Source organism: Galeopterus variegatus, unplaced genomic scaffold (genome assembly GCF_000696425.1).
Source record: "Galeopterus variegatus unplaced genomic scaffold, G_variegatus-3.0.2 Scaffold233, whole genome shotgun sequence".
Lineage (NCBI taxonomy): Eukaryota > Metazoa > Chordata > Mammalia > Dermoptera > Cynocephalidae > Galeopterus > Galeopterus variegatus.
Genome location: NW_007726344.1, coordinates 14,064 through 32,455, shown reverse-complemented (window position 1 = coordinate 32,455; position 18,392 = coordinate 14,064). Strand labels below are relative to the sequence as shown.

Sequence of the window (18,392 nt, the reverse complement as noted above, 5' to 3'; positions counted from 1 at the left end):
GCCCAGTGGGTCAGCCGTCCCGTGCAGGTGGCTGGAGGCTGAGGGCCCGAGGGTTCTCCTGGGACGCGCCGCGCCCGGCCTGGTGCCTCGGCCGGCCCTGGGCCTGCGACCCCGCACGGCCTCTCCTCCCCGCCGCGTGCTTCAGGCGGAGCCCCCGGTTTGGCGGCCGCGGCTGTACCTTCTTCCGGAGAAGCGGAGTTCACTGTACCCCGCCCCCTCCCGTGCCCCAGGACAAGCCCTCGCCCCACTTTACCGGATGCCGTCCCTTCTTTCCCCCGTCTCTCCTCCCCGCCTCCTGGGAACTCTTCCCGAAAGGGAAGTCCACATCTGCTTGCTTCACGGGCTGCAACCAGCAGCAGGCAAGCGTCACACTCGGCTCCTTCAGGACCCAGCTCACATCCCACCTCTTTCCTGAGACACTCTGTCAAGAGAGGACCTGCCCTCTCCTGGGGAGTGTTGGAGGGAGGACAGAGTGGCTTTTCCTACAAAAGATGGGGCGTGTGAGCCAGGGCTGTCTTCTCCTCTCATCCCACCCCCATCGCCCCACATCCCTCATGCTCGCTGAACCTTTTCTGGGTACTTGGCCTGTGCTGGGCACAGGATAGGAGCGGTGGTTTCCAGGCTCCGTGACAGTCTGGAACAGGAGACAAATAGACGACCACGACGCTGGGCGTAGGAGAGTCCCAGTGGCCCCAAAGACACAAGGGTGTGAGGCCCTGGAGGCTGGGACTCCGGACAGGGGAGGAGGAGGGGGCAAAGTAGACAGAGCTGAGCCAGCTGGGACCTGTTCTCGATGTTCCACCTTCTGCACAAAAGGAAAGGGAGGAGACCACCGCGAACCCCTCAGGTTTCTCATCCCTTTATCACACCTCTGTCTTCACGGGTTACTATTTCCCTACTTGTTGCTTTGTCTTCCTGCACCGTGTTACTTTGTTACCTGTCTACCCCCAGGGCAGAGGTACACTTTCAGTGTTGGCTTTTGGTAGCACCTTGAAGGGATTAATAAACCAAATCCAACAATGAGCGAGCCCGCCACAGTGACTACTCTCACCCTGCTGTGATACTACATACTGGAATCTATGACAGCATCCCTGGTTACTCCAAGTCCCTTGGCTGTCCTTTATCTCGTTCTTTGTGTCCTAGTCATTCCATCTATGTTTCAGGAAACAGCTGTTCTCTTTGATGCAAGCCGTAGGTTAAGCTGCAGCCATGCCTGCCCTACCCCACCTCTGCACAGGGTCTCTCTCAGAGACTCTAGGGCCAAGCTGGGATAATGAGCTATTCCTGGATGGTGTGAGCCAAGCCCATTTCCTGTTGGGCTTCAGGAGGGTGAGGGAACTCGCTGGAAAAGCCTAGATTACTGGGACCTCAGGGAAGTTCCTGGCAGAATAAAGTGGCAGTCTAAGGCCTGGCGGTGAATGAGAGAAAAACTCAAGGGTGGCAGGGTCCAGAGGGTAGAGTAAGGAAAAGCGAGATTAGGTCAGGAGCCTGAAGGACCCACCATTCAGAGAGAGGAAGAGGAACCTTCAGAGGAGGCAGAGGGCAATGGAAGAACGAGAGCCGAACGTGGTGGGCAGAGGCCCAGGAAGGGGCTTCATCACAGGCAGCAGAGGACATTGTGAAATGCCACAGAGCAGCCACCTGAATAAAGGACTGAGAAGCCAGTGGGTGTGGCGAACAGGGGTGTGTTGTTGCTGCGAGGGGCAGTAGGAAGTGTGGGCAAGGCCTGTGGGTGACACTTTCTGGAAGCTTGTCTGAGAAGGGGCAGATAATGGCATCTGCACTACCCAGGGGGAGCAGAGGAGCCCGTGGCAAAAGGAAGGGTGACCTTGACAAAGAGAGAAAGGTTATCTGATGGAGAGCATCTCAGAGGAGAGGAGAGTGGCCACATGACACAGGTGCACAGCCACATCCATCATCATCCAGATGGTGCAGTGGTCTGGAGCACATGGGACCTTCACTCAGTGGTTCTCACACTCAAGCTGCCTCAGAAATGCCTGTGACAGGGCTTTTGATTGAATAGGTCTGGGACGGGGCCCAAGAATCTATTTTCTTTACAAGTTTCCAGATGCTGCTGATGCTGCTGGTTGGGGATCCAACTTTGAGAACCTCTGCCTAAGTCAAAGCTTGGCTGCACTACCTGTTGACTGTGGAAAGTTGCTGAATATCGCTGTCTCGGCTTACTCCTCTGGAAAATGGGATAACAAGCCTGTCCACTTCATGGGTTGACACAGGATCACATGCAGACCCACCCTAACATTTGCAGGAGCCAGGGAAGAGAAAATGAAGGCCCACAAATCCATTCAAATATCGAAAAACTGTGACTTGGGCTAGCAAACTTATCAATATGTTCTCTCCTCCTAACTTCAGAAGAACAGTGTTATTACAACTTGGGAGGCCAGGTTCGAATTTAGAATCTGTGGATTCTATGAAGCTCCACTCTTGAATGTGGTGTCACATGGGAAGTCAGCCCCAGCCCTGGTCTGTGGTTGCCCCCTTCTCTACCATTTCTGGCTCCATCCTGCTTGCCAAGGGGTCTGTGTGCACCTGTGTGGACACCCCCATGCATGCATTCAAACTCTACCCTCAGTTCTGCAGATAGCTGCCAGCCTTGCTGCACCTCGGGTCTCGGGATGCGTGGAGGTGGCATGGCCTTCCCTGGAAGGAAGTGCACTGCATGGGCAAACTGCCTGGGCAGGGGATTCTGGAGAAAACTCCCTACCCATGGGCAAGGGCACAGCCATGGTGTGACCCTCCACCGTCATAGGCCCAGGACAGGCCCCTCGTGCCTGCATCCAAGATGGTTCGGTGAAATGACATGATGCATGCTGAGCACTAAGCACAGAGCCAGCATCAGGCAGGGTCCTGGTTACTACTGTGGCCACCCCCTGGCCACTGCCCTCTGAAAGGACATGCAAGGTGTTCCTCTGAGGCTGCTTCAATGGCCAGGTCTCAACAAGACCACAGGCTACCCAGGTGGGACTCAGGGGCATCCCCTTCTACTGAAATGCACCTGGGTTCTCCACCAGGCCTCTAAAGCAACAAGCCCCACTCTGCTCTGCACAGCACAGTCTGGGCCCTGCCTGAGCTTGGTGGGCTGCCTTTGTAACCTCTTGCAACCTATGGCAGGCCATGTACACCTGGGCTAACCTGGCACTAGGATGTCTTTATTACAGCAGGACAGGCTCTGAGGGAGGTGGTGAGGGAAGTGAAGGAGGTGAGGGAAGCCCAGGGGGAGTTGCTGAGGGTGATGAGGGGCCTGCTTGCTCTGCTTGCTCTTGCTGGCCTGCTCCTTGGGTGGGAGGCACAGGACAGGTAAAGCTCAGGAAAATGTCCTCCAGGGAGACCTGGTTGACTGAGTAGTCGTCCAGCATGTACTTTCTCTTGGCCTGCTCCAGAATGCCAAACACCTGTGGGAGGGAGGAGGCTGCTGTGGACAGGCTCACCCATGGGCCAGGCAGGCAGGGGAGAGAGGATGCAGGGAGGGTGGAAAGAGTCCCGGCCCCTGGGACAAGGCTCCTAAGAGGCCCATTCCTCTCTCAGGTGCCCCAGGGCATCTCCCAAGAAGTCAGTCCTGTGGAACTCAGCTGTCTGTGTTCTTGGGCTGGGAACGGTGCCAGAGGGCAGAGGCCCTGGGTGGGTCATCAGGTTGCTGTGTGACCCTGGGCATGTGGCCTCTTCTCACTGGACCTACTCCCCTCTCCAAGTGAGGGGGAGGGAGTAGTTGATTTCTGAGGTCCCTTCCAGCTCAAACATGTTATGTTCTATGAAATCCACATGAATGTTGCCATGGAGATGTCAGAGGAACTGCAGCAATACCAAATGTGACTTCTACCAGGGGAGGGGTGAGGAGGAACTGGGTCACCCCAAAAAGCAGGTGACAACATCAGAGGTGAGCACTCACCTTTGCCCAGCTGAGGTCACGGCCGGGCAGGTGGTAATGGACCATCCCTTGGTGCTCATCTTCCAGGACGCTGCCTGCATGAAGGGGAGACTGTGTTACTATGAGAGCTGGACTGGAGGGTCAGGGGAGGGTGGCCTGGGCACAGAAGACCAAGGCCTTTATCCCAGGGGTCGGGGATGTGGGACGTGGCAGGGTGAGACACAGATACCCTCTGCACAGCAGCTGGAAGAGGCCCAGCCAGGGGCCTAGGGCCCACCCAGTCGGGGCTACTAGGGCCAGCACACACCTGGGAAGGTCAGGTCCATAAACGCCTTGAACTCCTCCAGTATCTCCTGCTGCCCTTCGCTCCGGACCTTGGCCCGCAGGGAGTAGCTGCTGCCAAATTTGCTCTTGAGGTGCTGGGGGCTGCCCAGGCACTTGAACTGACCCTGCACCATGATGGCCAGCCGGGTACACAAGGCCTCACACTCCTCCATGCTGGAGAGAGGGGAGGAGGCTGAGACAGGGCTGGAGGAAGCTGACACCCACCCTGAGTGTCAAAGGCTTTTGCAGATAAGAAGGTGTTGATGCCCAGATCAGGCCATTCCTGATTCCCGTACTCAGAGTGTGACCCATATGCAGAACCTTGGGAATCTCCTCGCAGACTCTGCACCAGCTGCTGACATGTCTTCTGTCCACCTGGCCCCCGAGCCCACCACTCCCACAAGCCCCAGTTCCGGCTCTTCCATAGACCCACAGAGACCCAGGCTCTACCTGTGGGAGGTGATGACGATGGCCTTGCCAGACTCACGGGCCCGTCCCATGGCATTCCAGAGCAGGCGCCGAGCCACAGGGTCCATGCCAGTGGATGGCTCATCCAGGAAGATGACCGCAGGCTCTCCGATCAGGGCAATGCCAGTGCTCAGCTTCCGCTTGTTACCACCGCTGGGGGCAGAGTGGGAGAAGGTCAGGGTGAAAGGCAGTTTGTCAGTCTCCAGTAGTGAACCCTGCTGGTCCCAACACCCACCCCCTTTCCTTCTCTGTTCAGGAAAGAATCCCTGAATACAGCCCTGCTGGGGCTTTTAGAAATGCAGCTCCACCACTTTCACCCAGGGCTGAATTGTGACTTGGTCTGTCCACTCGGGGTATGACTCATTCCCCTGGACACAGGGATCAGTCCAGGGTGGGCTCCTGGCCAATGAGTCTTCTTTGAGGGTCTCTGTGGGTGCTGGAGGGGAGCGTTTCTCCTCCATCTGAGAGTAAGAGCATAGGACCATTTTAGCTCACTTTTTTTTTTAACACTTATATAGCATTTACTATGTGCAAGGAACTGTTCTAAACTTTGCTAATTTAAACTCATTTGATCTTCAAAAGATGCAAGCAAACATAAGACCTGCTTGAAACTGAAGCCAACAGAGATGGAAGAGCCAAGGACATCACCACCTGACTCCTGGGCCCACTTTGCCAGAGGTGAGACGTCCCAATCCCGGGTTGCAGTACCGCCGTGTACCCCCAGGGGGTGTGCGGCCTGGCTTTGTTGAAGCTAATTGAGATTGGGTTTCTGTCAGTGGCAACAGAGGCTTGAGAGACACCCCAGGCTCCTCAGCAGAACTTCAGAGGTTCAGATGCCCCAGACACAGTGGGATGCAAGCCTACCCAAAACAGGAAGCCCTTCATGAAGTTACCCTGTCAGGACTGGATAACACCTGTGGTGCTATCTGCCTATCCTCAGCCTCGGGCCTAGGTCAGCCCCATAATCCACTCTGGAGCCCAGGACCAAGAGGGAGTGGTGCCTTGGGGCAGCCCAGACTACTGACCCCTTCCTACAGGGGACGGAGGCCCCTCCAACCACCTGCCCAACTACCCCTCGCCTGGAGCTGATGGGCTCTGCCAACACTCCAATACTGAGAAGAACCGGAACTCATCCTGTAACTGGAGGTGGAGAGCTCAAGGGAAGCCCCAGGCCTCACCTGTAGGTCTTTACCAACTTGTCGGCGTACGTGTACATGACTAAGTCTTCCAGAATCTGGTCCACACAGGCACTGATGTGGCGCTCAGGGATGCCGCGAATCCGAGCATACATGACCAGCGTCTCTCGGCCAGTCATGAAATTCAGCAGGGCATCAAACTGAGGACAGTAGCCGATCCAGTGCCGCACCTGGGGTTAGGAAACAGCTTGGAGAGGGAGGCACCTCAGAGGGAAGCCTCCTCCCGCCAGGTTTGACAAGCCTCCAACTAGGCAGGGGGCTGGACGCCTGCCACGCCTTGCCCCAAGATCCTGCCTCTGCCCTGTCAGTACCCACGTTTGCTACATGAACAGACGCATGCACCAAGAAGGGGCCATGAGTGCATTAGGGAGCCTGGGACGCAGCCCTTGCTGGCGGTGTCCATGAACAGCCGTTTCTGGAGGCACGTGGGGTGGAGTCCTTGCCTGCCTCCTTCTGCCTTCCTAGTGTGAGACCTCAGTGCCCTGCACCTCCCTACTTTGTGGTCACCTTCAGTGGGTTCACTCAACAAAAAACACTTGCTTCCCCCGCCCCCCTTTAGAAATATTTTCTAGGTATATGTAATCCGTAAATAGATTTTCTTTGTAAAATATTCACACAAAGGCTGCTGGAGTCTCTGTTGGGGGCCTACCCCAGGCCCCATGTGGTCAGGTTGGTATGCACTCTCCAGGCTTCTGTGTTAACACAGGCACTTACACAGATGTATGCTCTCTGCACTGGACCAATGGAGAGTTGTTTTTGCCAAACAGTATCATCCCATATTTACCATCCTGCAACGTGCTTTTCCTTTTTTAAAAACATATTTTATTTTATTTTGTCAGTATACAATGTGGTTGATTGTTGTGGCCCATTATGCAACGTGCTTTTTTTTTTTTTTTTTTTCTTTTTGTCTTTTTTCGTGTCCGGCAACGGATCGCAACCCTCAGTGTCGTGCCCGTACCGGACTGGGACCGGCAATGGGATCGCAACCCTCAGTGTTGCACCCGCACCTCGCTCAGCCAGTGAGCGGGAACCGGTCTGTATGTGGGATCCGAACCCTCGGCGGGAGCGTCGCCGCACTCCCAAGCGGCGCACTGTAGCAGTGCGCCACCAGGCCGGCCCGCAACGTGCTTTTCTAACTCAACATTGTATCTTAACAATCTTCCTAGGTCAGTAAATACGGACCTACCCCACTCAGTTTAACTGCTACTTAGTCATCCAGGGAAGGTTTCTGGATTTTACTTGGCTGTTTAAAAGATTCAGGCACATCTGAGTTATTTCTAAGTTTCTGCCATTATAAACTTGCAGCTAGCCACCTGGTCTGTGCCCATGTTCACATGCTCTCCCCCCATCCCCGCCCCAGGAGAGGCTGAAATAGTGGGATACTATTTTTGAAAAATAACCAGTTTTTTCCTTCTTTTCTCCTCTCCATTCAAGTAGCTGGACACCCTGGGCTTTACTGCCCGGGGATGGAGAGTGGGGAGGATTTGACAGGGTGTGAAACAGAAAACCACCTGGAGTGTCTGCTAGGGGAGGACAGGGAAGAGAGAAGGCTGTCAGCATGGAAGAATGTTTGTAGAGACCACACACAGCTAAGGGTGGGCATTGCTTCCCAGAGTGAGGCTTCCCCGAGTGAGGCTTCCCCTGAAGACAGATGTCCCCAGGCCTGAGGGAATTACTGAGAAGAAAGACACAAGTGACTGGAATTGAGGATGCTTCAAATATTTCACAACTAAATATGAAGATTTTTAGGGCCAGCCAGTTAGCTCAGTTGGTTATAGTGTGGTGTTATAACACCAGGTCAAGGCTTTGGATCCCTGTACTGGCCAGTCACCAAAATAAAAAAAAAAAGATTTCTGGTAGATTACCTTTATCAAGTTATTTTAACTTAATGTTTCTTCTATTTCTAGTTTGCTAAAAAATTTTTATTTATTTTTATTTTTTTTAAAGATGACCAGTAAGGGGATCTCAACCCTTGGCTTGGTGTTGTCAACACCACGCTCAGCTAGTGAGCCAACCGGCCATCCCTATATAGGATCCGAACCTGTGGCCTTGGTGTTATCAGCACCGCACTCTCCCGAGTTAGCCACGGGCCAGCCCTGCTAAAAAAATTTTAAACAGTGAGTAGGTACTGAATATTTGTCAAATGCTTTTTTAGCATCTATTGGTAAATGTTTTTCTCCTTTAATTTATGAAGATAATGATTTACATTGGTAAACACATTATTCTAGGTAGGTTGTTAACTCTTGTATCACTCATGATGTTTTGTCCCATTGTCTTCTGGCCTCTATCAGCTCTGTTAGGAAGTCAGCTGCCAGTCTATTTGTTGCTCTGCTAAAGGTAATCCACCTTTTATCTCTGCATCCTTTTAAGATTTTCTTTTTGTGATTGCTTTTTAGCAGTTTCACTATAATGTTCCTAGTGATTGATTTCTTTTTATTTATCCTGCTTAGGATTAATAGGGCTTCATTTATTCATAATTTGATGTCTTTCATAAGTTTTGGAAAGTTTTAGCCATTATGTTTCCAAATATTGCTTTGCCTCTCTTCCTTCTGGAACTTCCGTTACACACACATTAAACCTTCTCACTGTATCTTCTGTATCTGATTAGTTATATGTTGCTGCATAACAAATTATTCCAAAACTTAGCTGTAATTTACTATTTCGTGGTTTCTATGGGCCAGATCAGGAATCTGGGAACATCTGAGCTGGGTAGTTCTGGCCAGGGTTTCTCATGAGGTTGCTGTTAACCTGTCAGCTGGACAAGGCCTTTTGAAGACTGAAGGATCTGCTTCCAAGATCACTTACCTAGCCACTGGCAGGCCTCAGGTACTTACACAATGCTCCTCTCTATGTGGGCCTCTCCACATGATTATCTCCATGATGTGGCACTTAGCTTCCAGCAGAGTGAGTATGATTAATTTTATGTGTCAACTTGGCTGTGCTAAAGGATACCCAGATGGCTGGTAAGCATTGTTTCTGGGTGTGTCTGTGAGGGTGTTTCTGGAAGTGATTAGCATTTGACTCAGTAGACTGAGTAGAGATCTGCCCTTACCAATGTGGGTGAGTATCATGTAATCTGTTGAGAGCCTGAATAGAACAAAAAGGCAGAGGAAGCATGGATTTGGTCTGTTATTGAGCTGGGACGTCCATCTTCTTGTGCTCTTAGACACCAGTGCTCCTGACTCTTGGGCTTTCGGACTCAGAACAGGCCTCACACCATCAGGCTCCCAGTTCTTGGACATTTGTGTCTGGACAAGAGCTACACTGCTGGCTTTCCTGGGCCTCCAGCTTGTGACAGCACATTGTGGAACTGCTCAGTTTCCAATTTTGCACGAGCCAATTTCTCATAACAAATCTCTATGTATTGATATATGTACTATATATGTTATTGCTTCTGTTTCTCCACAGAACCCTGATAATACAGTGAGTGACGTGAGGAAGAGAGTGAACCCAAACCAGAAACTGCAGTTTCTTTTATGCCCCAATCTCAGAAGTGATGTACCATCTCTTCTGCGGTATTCTTTTGGTTGCACCCACCAGCCTTTGTACAATATGGGAGGGTACTACTCAAGGATATGAACACTGGGAGGGTGATTACTAGGGGCCATCTTGGAGGCTGTATACCACAATGTCTCTTACCCTCTTGTATATTTTCTGCCCTTTTGACCCTGCATGCTTCATTCTTTTTTTATTACTATTATTATATTTTAAATTTATTATTAGCATATTCATTCTACAAATCATGATATTTCTTTATGCCCTGTACCCGACCTATCACTCCTCAAACCCCCTCCCTCCCTGCATGCTTCATTCTAAAAAATTTTTTGGCAGGGAAAGTGTGTGTGCGTGTATGTGTGTTATCTTTTATCCACATATACCTGGTTATGTTTTATTGAGTACCAAACATTACATTTGAAAGATTGTTTGTAGAAACCATTTGAGGCCCAGGGTGATATCATCTGTCTCCGGAGAAGATTTTCATTTGTTTCTGCTACATGCCTGGGAGTGCTGGCAGTTTAGGGTCACATCAATCTCATTCCAGAAACTGATAGGAGTCCATGCTGTTTTGCAGTCATATAAGCTTGTACAAGTATAGCTCATCCCTACATCTGGAGTACAGCCCTTCAGGGTCCCAGTTCAAAGAAAGGATGCATTCACCAGGTGTCCCCTGCCCCTGGTGAGCCTAATCCCTGTCACTTCAGCATCAAGAGCAACATTAGCTCTCAGCCACCTGGCCTTGAATTCATCACCTCCCTGGGCCTCTGTCATCTACAACTGCCTGGCCCAGTAAATCTTCACTATCTTGTTAGATTTGTGAAGACTTCAAACAGATGTTTTTAATGTTTGGTCCAGTTTTTCTAGTTATTGGCAGTAGAAGGGGGGCTGGAATTATCTAGTTAGCCATCACCAGAAGACCCTGCCCATAATTTTTTAAGTAATAAAAAGTTAAAATTAATAGTAAATGTTTTACAGCCATGAAAGGTTTATATTGATTATAACTGTTAAGCCAAGCTATGTATACCAAAAGACCACACAGAGTGCAATTAAAAGCATGAATTCTGGAACTCGTCTGTGTAGGTTCTTCTGGTATATCTCTGAACATTGCCCCAGTTATGGACATTGAGGCTGGTTAGATGAATTTCTAGACAATAGTATGGCCCGCATGTGTCTCTGCTGTGCAGAGTCCACTTTGTTGATGTCTCTGCAGTTTGGTTTCTTCATCTTCCTGCCACTGGAACCTTCCACCCACTGCACTCCCTGTGGCTACACTCACCTCACTGCATGGCAGCTGTTATTCTCATGATCACGTGCACCTTGCAGGTGAGGAGCACTGGGCCTAGCACAACTATTGGTATATACGAGGCATTCAAAAACTGGTGCCAACATTGAGATAGAGACTCCAAGAAGGTGGTCAGGTTAGAGGGGTAGATAATGAGTTCAAGTTTAAGGTGTTTGACATGTCAGAGTAGGGCTGGCAGGAAGGCGTCTGTATGCAAGTCTGAAGCACAGGACTGGAGCTGGACTGGGGATGTGGCTCCTTGGAAGACATCAGCAAACCGATGGTAACAGGAGTCAGAGTGGTGGGTAAGATCAGGTAGGACGGTGCATGTAGAATGAGAAAGCGGCTGGTGATGCGGCTCCTGCGGCACACCACAATCTAATAGGCCAGATGGAGAAGCAATCTACCAGAGGAGTCTGAGAAAGAAGCGTCCGTGACAAAGAAGAGCCAGGAGGGAGGGGAAGCTATAGGAGCAAACAAAGGAAGGCAAGAGTGTGAAGGAGGAAAGTGCTGCAGAAAAGTCAAGTAAGATCCAGACTGGACATCACGAGGCGCCCCTTGACTGGGGTGAGTGTGGGAGGAATGGGTGCAGAGAGGACAGATTCAGGGTTGTTTGGGAGGGAGCATGTAGCAGATGTCCTGGGCGGTGCCTGGAAGAGCAGGTGGATGTGGGCCACTCACCACTCCCCTCCCAGGAGCACAGGGGGAGGAGGAAGAGGAGGTGGGAGGAGGGCATGGGACTCTTCTGGGGCCCTTTGAGTTTTGGGTGCCTGTGGAACACTCAAGAAATGACACTGAGTAAGTAGCTCAATGCATGATCTGGGGCTCAGGGAAGCAGTCCAGGATGGAGCTGTGGGTTTGGAGGTCACGGATGAAACTGACACATGGAACTTTCAGAGATCAAGTCCCATTCCTGTTCCCTTTCCCTGAAACCTGTGGAGCACCCCCACGTGTGTTTCCAGGGCCACACCTACCTACCTGCCTTACATCAGCGCTGATGCTGAGGCCCTTGACAAAGGCATCCCCAGAGGTGATGGGCTTCTCCCCCGTCAGCATTTTGAAAATAGAAGTCTTCCCAGCACCATTGAGGCCAAGAAGGCCAAAGCATTCTCCTGCTTTAATGGTGAAGGACACCTTGTTCACAGCCAGCAGGGGCACCTTCTTGACATAGATCTGAGAAACACAAGACCGGAGGTGCCGTCAGGGGGCCGGCAGTCAGCAGTCCGGGAGTGCCCAGAGCTCACTGCACGACGGACCGACCGACCGTTCTGGGACAGATCTGAGCTGCCATGAGGCTCAGGCTGGGACCCTCCCTCTCCTCTCAGTCACTCCTCCTCTGAGCAGGATTTAGTATGGTCTTCTCTCCTCCAACTCTCCTGTCTACTGGGCACTTAGCTCTCTAAAATAAGCCCTTCCCCTTCTGTTCCTGAAACAAACACAATCCCTTTGATGTTGCCTGAGGTTTTTTTGTTTGTTTGTTTTTTAAACCACCAGGGAAACTACAGGGAACTAGGGAAGCAAAAAGACTTACAAACTTGGGGGGCAATGTTAGAAAGCTCCTGGGTGTTTGAGGGGGTCTCTCAGTAAAACCCTCCCTGGGGCTATTGGGGAGACTAAGGGTTGTTTGACGCACCTCCACAAATTGTATTCTAGTTCCAGTGGAGGTTCACCCCATCATGTCCAACCTTCTAAACTTCCTTGCTACTTGGGTTCATGGCTCTGGTGCCCCTCCCTTCCCAGGCCCTGCTGTCTTCCAGCGGAGGGACCACAGAAAAGAAAATGGAGGTCTGAGTTTCTAAATTCTGCCTCTGGTTACCCAAACAGCTCTGATGTGATTCATTCACAAACAGGAAACCTGGCTCTGAGTCATTTGCCAATACTCCAAGCCTGCAGGCAGGGCCAGGAGCCCTCCAACACATCTATTCCTTATGCAAAGGACTCACAAGAATGTAGTCTTGATTTTCAGAGCCATGTCTGACTTTACCTTTGATATTTCTTTAACAACTAGTGGATTTTGCTCACACAGCTTTTCCAAATAAGCCTCGATAACGTTCGCCTCCTCTTGCACGTCTTTGTCTTCAGGTTCTAGTGCTACATTCCGCAACACTGCCTACACACCCAAGACAAAGAAGGAAAATGCAACTGTTTTTGCAAGGGTGGGAGGTAGAAGTTGAGGAGAACCACAAGGACTGGACGCTCCCTGGGAAGGCCTGGAAGGTGCCCCCACTGACCTGGTTCTCACACACACACACCCCCACCCCTATCTCAGGAGCAACAACAGGAGTTCAAGGCTGAATTCATGTTGACATAACCATAGTAGACATGGAAACCTCACGTGGTATCAACTTCTGAGGAAAACTAAAAGACTTAATGCTTGGGGGTGTTAAGAAATAACAAAATCCCATTTTATACAGAGTTTCTGTGGGGGGCATTGACCTCTGGAGGACATTCAGACCAAGAGCTGACAGAACAGACATTTTTCCCGCCTGGATCATGGATGGCTGTAGGGAAGAGGCATTCCAGAAGGTTTTAGAAAACCTAGGATCTTGTTTCTACTTGGCTGATGAGCAGGCCCTAAAAGTACCACAGAGGACCAGCATACTGACCAAGGTTACAGGGGCTAGACTCTTCCTCCCTCTCTGGAGGTCCCTGGGCATGGGCTGCCACCTCTCTGCTCTGAGGTGGATCAGGTGGTCTCCAGGCTCCCTCTGATTCTGAGAATCAAGGCAATTGCAGACCACAGGAAGGAAGCTATGGAGCCAGGCCCCTGACTTGTCTTTAGGCTTATAGTCCGACCCACTCACCAAACTTTCCTTGCTGCCAAGGTCAGAAAACCTGGTTTTCAGTTTCCAGAATATATTGCTTTCGACAAGGAAAAGCAGGATGATGTACACAGGTCCCAAGATCGCCAGAACTGTTAGGTACTTCCCCATCCCTAGAGACTCCCAGGCATAGATGTCCTTTTGGATCACATATCCTTCTGCTAAAATGGGATAAACAGATTTTTATCAAACTTCGGGTGATTTTCAAAGCTATTCCTCACCTTTACATACAGTAGGTAAATTCCTATTACAACAAATATCAGTTAAAAGAAGCATTATAGTTGTCAATGCTGCTACCACATCTGAGCAAATAGTAACATGAGTAATATTTTCTTTTCCTTGCTATAACCAATGTTCTGTAAAGATAATGCAATGAAGTAAAAGACTTCTCTCATGTTGTATATGATAGATATATATATGATTTTTCTTTGTCAATTAGAAAGATAAATAAAAGACCCCAGTCCGTATAACAGTTATTTGGAATACAAAATATTCATACGTTTCGATCTTCTATCAATTACTAATCACCCTGCAATTTCAGCTGACCACTCATGTAAAAAACACTCAGGAGTCTCTATTCTCTTTTTAATCTGATCTGCCTTAAAATTTTTTCTTTTAAATTCATGTATTTTAAAATTATACAATAAATATGCATTGACTGGAAAAAAGAGATATATATGAAGTAGAAAGTAAAGGTACTTTACTCCCCAAAACCATTACTACAATTTTGTGTAAAATCCTTCTGTGTTTTCTAGATACTACCTTTTAAAATAAAAACGAAATGATGCTATGCATTATCTTCTCCAATTAATTTGTTTCATTTAATATATAATGGACACTGACCACATCAAGACATACAGATCAAAAATAATTGTTTTTTTTTTTTCAGTACAATGGTCTTGGTCTTTTATTTTATATTTTTTACACCCATTATGCCATGAATTCATAGGGAATAGGTTCCAACAGCTCAGGCTCCCTGCCATTGGTTCTGACAAAGGTGTGCTTCTCTGGGTGGAGCAGGCTGGTGCTTCAGTTGAACCCAGGTTCCTTTCTCTTTTGCTTCCTTCTTTTTCTGATCATTTTCCTTCACATGTTTCAGGAAGCTGTCTCAGCTCTTAGAGTGCCTAATATGCTCAATATGCACATTAATTCTCTTGGCAAGAATCTGTTTACAACAATGCCAACAGCATGCTGGGTAACATTGTAGACTCTTCCAGTTTTACCATGGTCACATTTGTGGGGCATTCTTGTTTGAACAGTTCCCATTCTCTTGATGTCTACAATATCACCTTTCTTGTAGATTTGCATGTATGTGGCCAAAGGAACAACTCCATGTTTTATAAAAGGCCTAGAAAACATATTTCGGGTGCCTCTCCTCTTTCCCTCCATGTTCGTCATTTTGGCAAATTACTGGAAGATGGCAGTTCTGGCCAAAAGGCCAAAAATAATTCTTTTTGATGCCGATGCCTGCATCATTTTATATTGTATGTATGTACCTTAATTTGTTAACCAGTTTCTTTTTGGTGTACAATTAGGTTATTTCTATATTTTTACTTTTATAAAGCAATACTAAAATAAACATTCACACATATATACAAATTTTCCATCTTGAGGGAAATTACTTCTGCAAGATAAATTTCTAATTTCTTTTCTGTGGAGATTACTGCATCAAAGGACACACACTTCAAAAATTTAATAAATAGCGCCAAATTGTCCTCCAAAAAGTTTAATCTTATCAACATCCTATGAAAATGTCTATCTCCCATACTGTCGAAAACTCTCAGTATTATCCATCTCTAAATCTTTAGGTAAAATTAAGTGTATTTTCATATGATTATTGGACACTGGATGGTTTTCCTTCTATGAATAGTCCATTTATATCTTCTGCCCATTTTCTACTAATAGGTTGTTTATGTTTTCTCACTGATTTATAGGATGAATATATATATATATATATTTTACATCACTTAGTGGTTTCCAGGTTTCATGGCAAGCTCTGGAGGGTCTTCCATACCACAAAGTTATAAAACTATTCTCCTATATTTTCTTCTAGTTCTTAAGTTGTTTGTTTTTGATGTTTAAATATTTAACTAACCTGGAATATATTTTGCAAATAAAATAATAAAGCCCCATAATATTTTTTCCAAATGGACAGCCAACTCTCCCAGCACCATTTATTGAGGAGTCCATTCTTTTCTTATTGATTTTAAAATGCCATTTTTAACATTAATGAAATTTCTATATGCTATTGTCTATTCTTGTGAATTTGTCCTTCCAAATGAGCTTAAATATATAAAATACATTTTTTTAATTTGCAAAAATATACAAACTGCATAAGAAATTCAAACAATTTAGAAAGTACAAAATAAAAAATCACTCCATATCCCAACTCCACTGTCCTATGATAACTAATTACTGTTAATAGTTGGGTGTGTATCTTTCCAAGCTTTTTTACTAAAAATATATAAACATATATGTGTATTTTAGAAAAATGGAATCACAATGTGTATGCTTCTCTGCCTTCTGCAGATCTGTTCATAAACTCTCTATCTCATCTCAATGGTCCATTTATATATCCTTATGCCCATACCACATTGTCTTTATTACTGTAGCATTATAATAAGTCTTGATATCTGATGGAGTTAGTACTCCCTGCTTGTCCATCTTCTTGAAGAGTAACTTGGGTTTCTTGGATCTTTGTATTTCTGTATACATTTTAGAATCAGCTTGTCGTGGTTCATATGTATCCATGTGGGAAAAAAATGAAACCTGATGCATATATCTAATTGCGAAAGGCAAAAATACTATGGATGAATCTGGAGGACATTATGCTAAGTGAAATGAGCGAGGCACAGAAAGATAAATACCACGTGATCTCACATATATGTGGAATCCAAAAAAGTTGAACTCATAGAAGTAGAGAGTAGAAGGATGGTTACCAGAGGCTGAGAGGGTGGGGAGGGAGGAAATGGGGAGTTGCTGGTCAAAGGGTACAAAGTTTCAGACAGAGAGGAGAAAGTTTTGAGATCTATTGCACAGCAGGGTTACTATAGTCAATAATAATGCACTTTATATTTCAAAACAACTAAGAGTAAATTTCACGTATCTCAGCATAAAAAATGATGGTAAGTGAGGTGATGGATATGTTAATTAGATTGATTTAATCATTCCACATTATATACATATATCAAAACATCACATTGTACCCCATAAATGTATAACATTATGATTTGTCAATCAAAAAATATTGATTTTAAAAAGCCCATCTTATGAACATCTTATTAATTGAAATGAAAAGATGACATAAGAAAATTGTGGGAAACAGGCTAAAGCAGTGCTTTGAGGGACGTGTATACCATTAAATGCTTGTATTAGAAAAGAAAGTTCTCAAGTCAATAATCTATGCTTCCAGCTCAAGACACTACAAAAAAGAACAGCAAAATAAGCCTGAAGAAAGCAGAAAGAAGGAAAACATAAAGAACAGAAATTGAAATTAAAATAAAAGCAATAGAGAAAATCAATAAAGCTAAAAGGTGGTTCTTTGAAAAGAACAATAAAATCTCTCTAACAAGACTGACAAAAAAGGGAAGAAAATACAGCCAATATCAGGAATGAAATGAGTATATCACTGCAGATTCCACAGACATTAAAATAAGTACAAGGGAATATTATGAACAATTTTATACACATAAATAAGACAACTTAGCTGAAATTGACCAATTCTTTGAAAGGCACAAACCACCAAAGTTTATCTGAGAAGAAATAGATAAGCTGAACTATTAAAGACATTGAATTTGTATTTAAAAACCTTCCAAACAGAAATCTTTTGTCTTTTCAGTGAATGATGCTGGGACAATTGAATATACATGCAAAAGAATGAATTTGGGGCAGGCCCAGTAGCGCACCCGGTAGAGTGCGGCGCTTGGGAGTGTGGCGGCGCTCCCGCCGAGGGGTCAGATCCCATATAGAGACCAGTCCGCTCACTGGTTGAGCGTGGTGCGGGCGCGACACCGAGGGTTGAGATCCTGTTACCGGTTATGAAAAAAGACAAAAAGGAAAAAAAAAAAAAAAAAAAGAATGAATTTGGACCCCTACCTGACACCATATAAAAAATAAACTCAAACTGAATCACAGACCTAAATATAACAGGTAAAACTCTTAGAAGAAAAATAGGTGTAAATCTTACATATCTTGGATAAGACAATGGTTTCTTAAATCAAAAGCACAAGCAACAAAAGAAAAAAATAGATAAATTGGACTTCATCATAGTTAAAAGCTTTTGTGCATCAAAGGACACTATCAAGAAGGTGAAGAGACAACCTACAAAATGGGAGGAATAGTCAAAAATTATACATCTGACAAGGGTCTAGTATCCAACTGTATAAAGAACTTTTACAATTTAACAATAAAAAGGCAAATAACCCAATTAAAAATGGAGAAAAGATTTGACTAGACAACTCTCCCTAGAAGATCTACAAATGGCCAATAAAAATAAAGCACATGAAAAGATGCTTAACATCACTGATCATTAGGGAAACAAAAGTCAAAACCACAATGAGATATTAATTTAAACCCACTAGAATACCTATAATAAAAATGATTAAAGGAAATTAAGAAGTGTTGAAGAAGGGGCATAAAATGTTGCCACTAGACCTGCTGTGCTAAAGGGAGTCATATGACGCCATATGAAGAAATAAAGATCTCTAGAAAAGGTAAATATGTTGTAAATTAGAAAAGCTAGTATTATTGTAACTTTATGTTTTAGTTTGTTTCTGTTGCTTATAAAAAAATACACAGAACTGGGTAATTTATAAAGAAAATGAAATTTATAGCTTACAGTTTCTGAGGCTAAGAAGTCCAAAGTCCAGGGAACACATCTGATGAGAGCCTCAGTGGTGATGACAGTGACGGCAAGGTAT

The 18,392-nt window shown here is 46.4% G+C and overlaps 1 protein-coding gene and 1 pseudogene across 1 annotated transcript in view; both read right to left on the bottom strand.

The window, feature by feature from the left end:
• Positions 1-10: 10 nt before the first annotated feature.
• Positions 11-18,392, bottom strand: part of LOC103585370 (ATP-binding cassette sub-family A member 3-like) — a 32,178-nt gene continuing 13,796 nt past the window's right edge. The window contains 11 exon segments of the mRNA XM_008566299.1: positions 11-178; positions 254-343; positions 581-634; positions 3,309-3,410; positions 3,905-3,978; positions 4,191-4,381; positions 4,658-4,828; positions 5,854-6,041; positions 11,630-11,824; positions 12,636-12,761; positions 13,456-13,628. Of these exon segments, the coding sequence (XP_008564521.1) occupies positions 11-178; positions 254-343; positions 581-634; positions 3,309-3,410; positions 3,905-3,978; positions 4,191-4,381; positions 4,658-4,828; positions 5,854-6,041; positions 11,630-11,824; positions 12,636-12,761; positions 13,456-13,628 (1,532 nt within the window).
• LOC103585340 lies at positions 14,404-14,874 on the bottom strand (annotated as a pseudogene).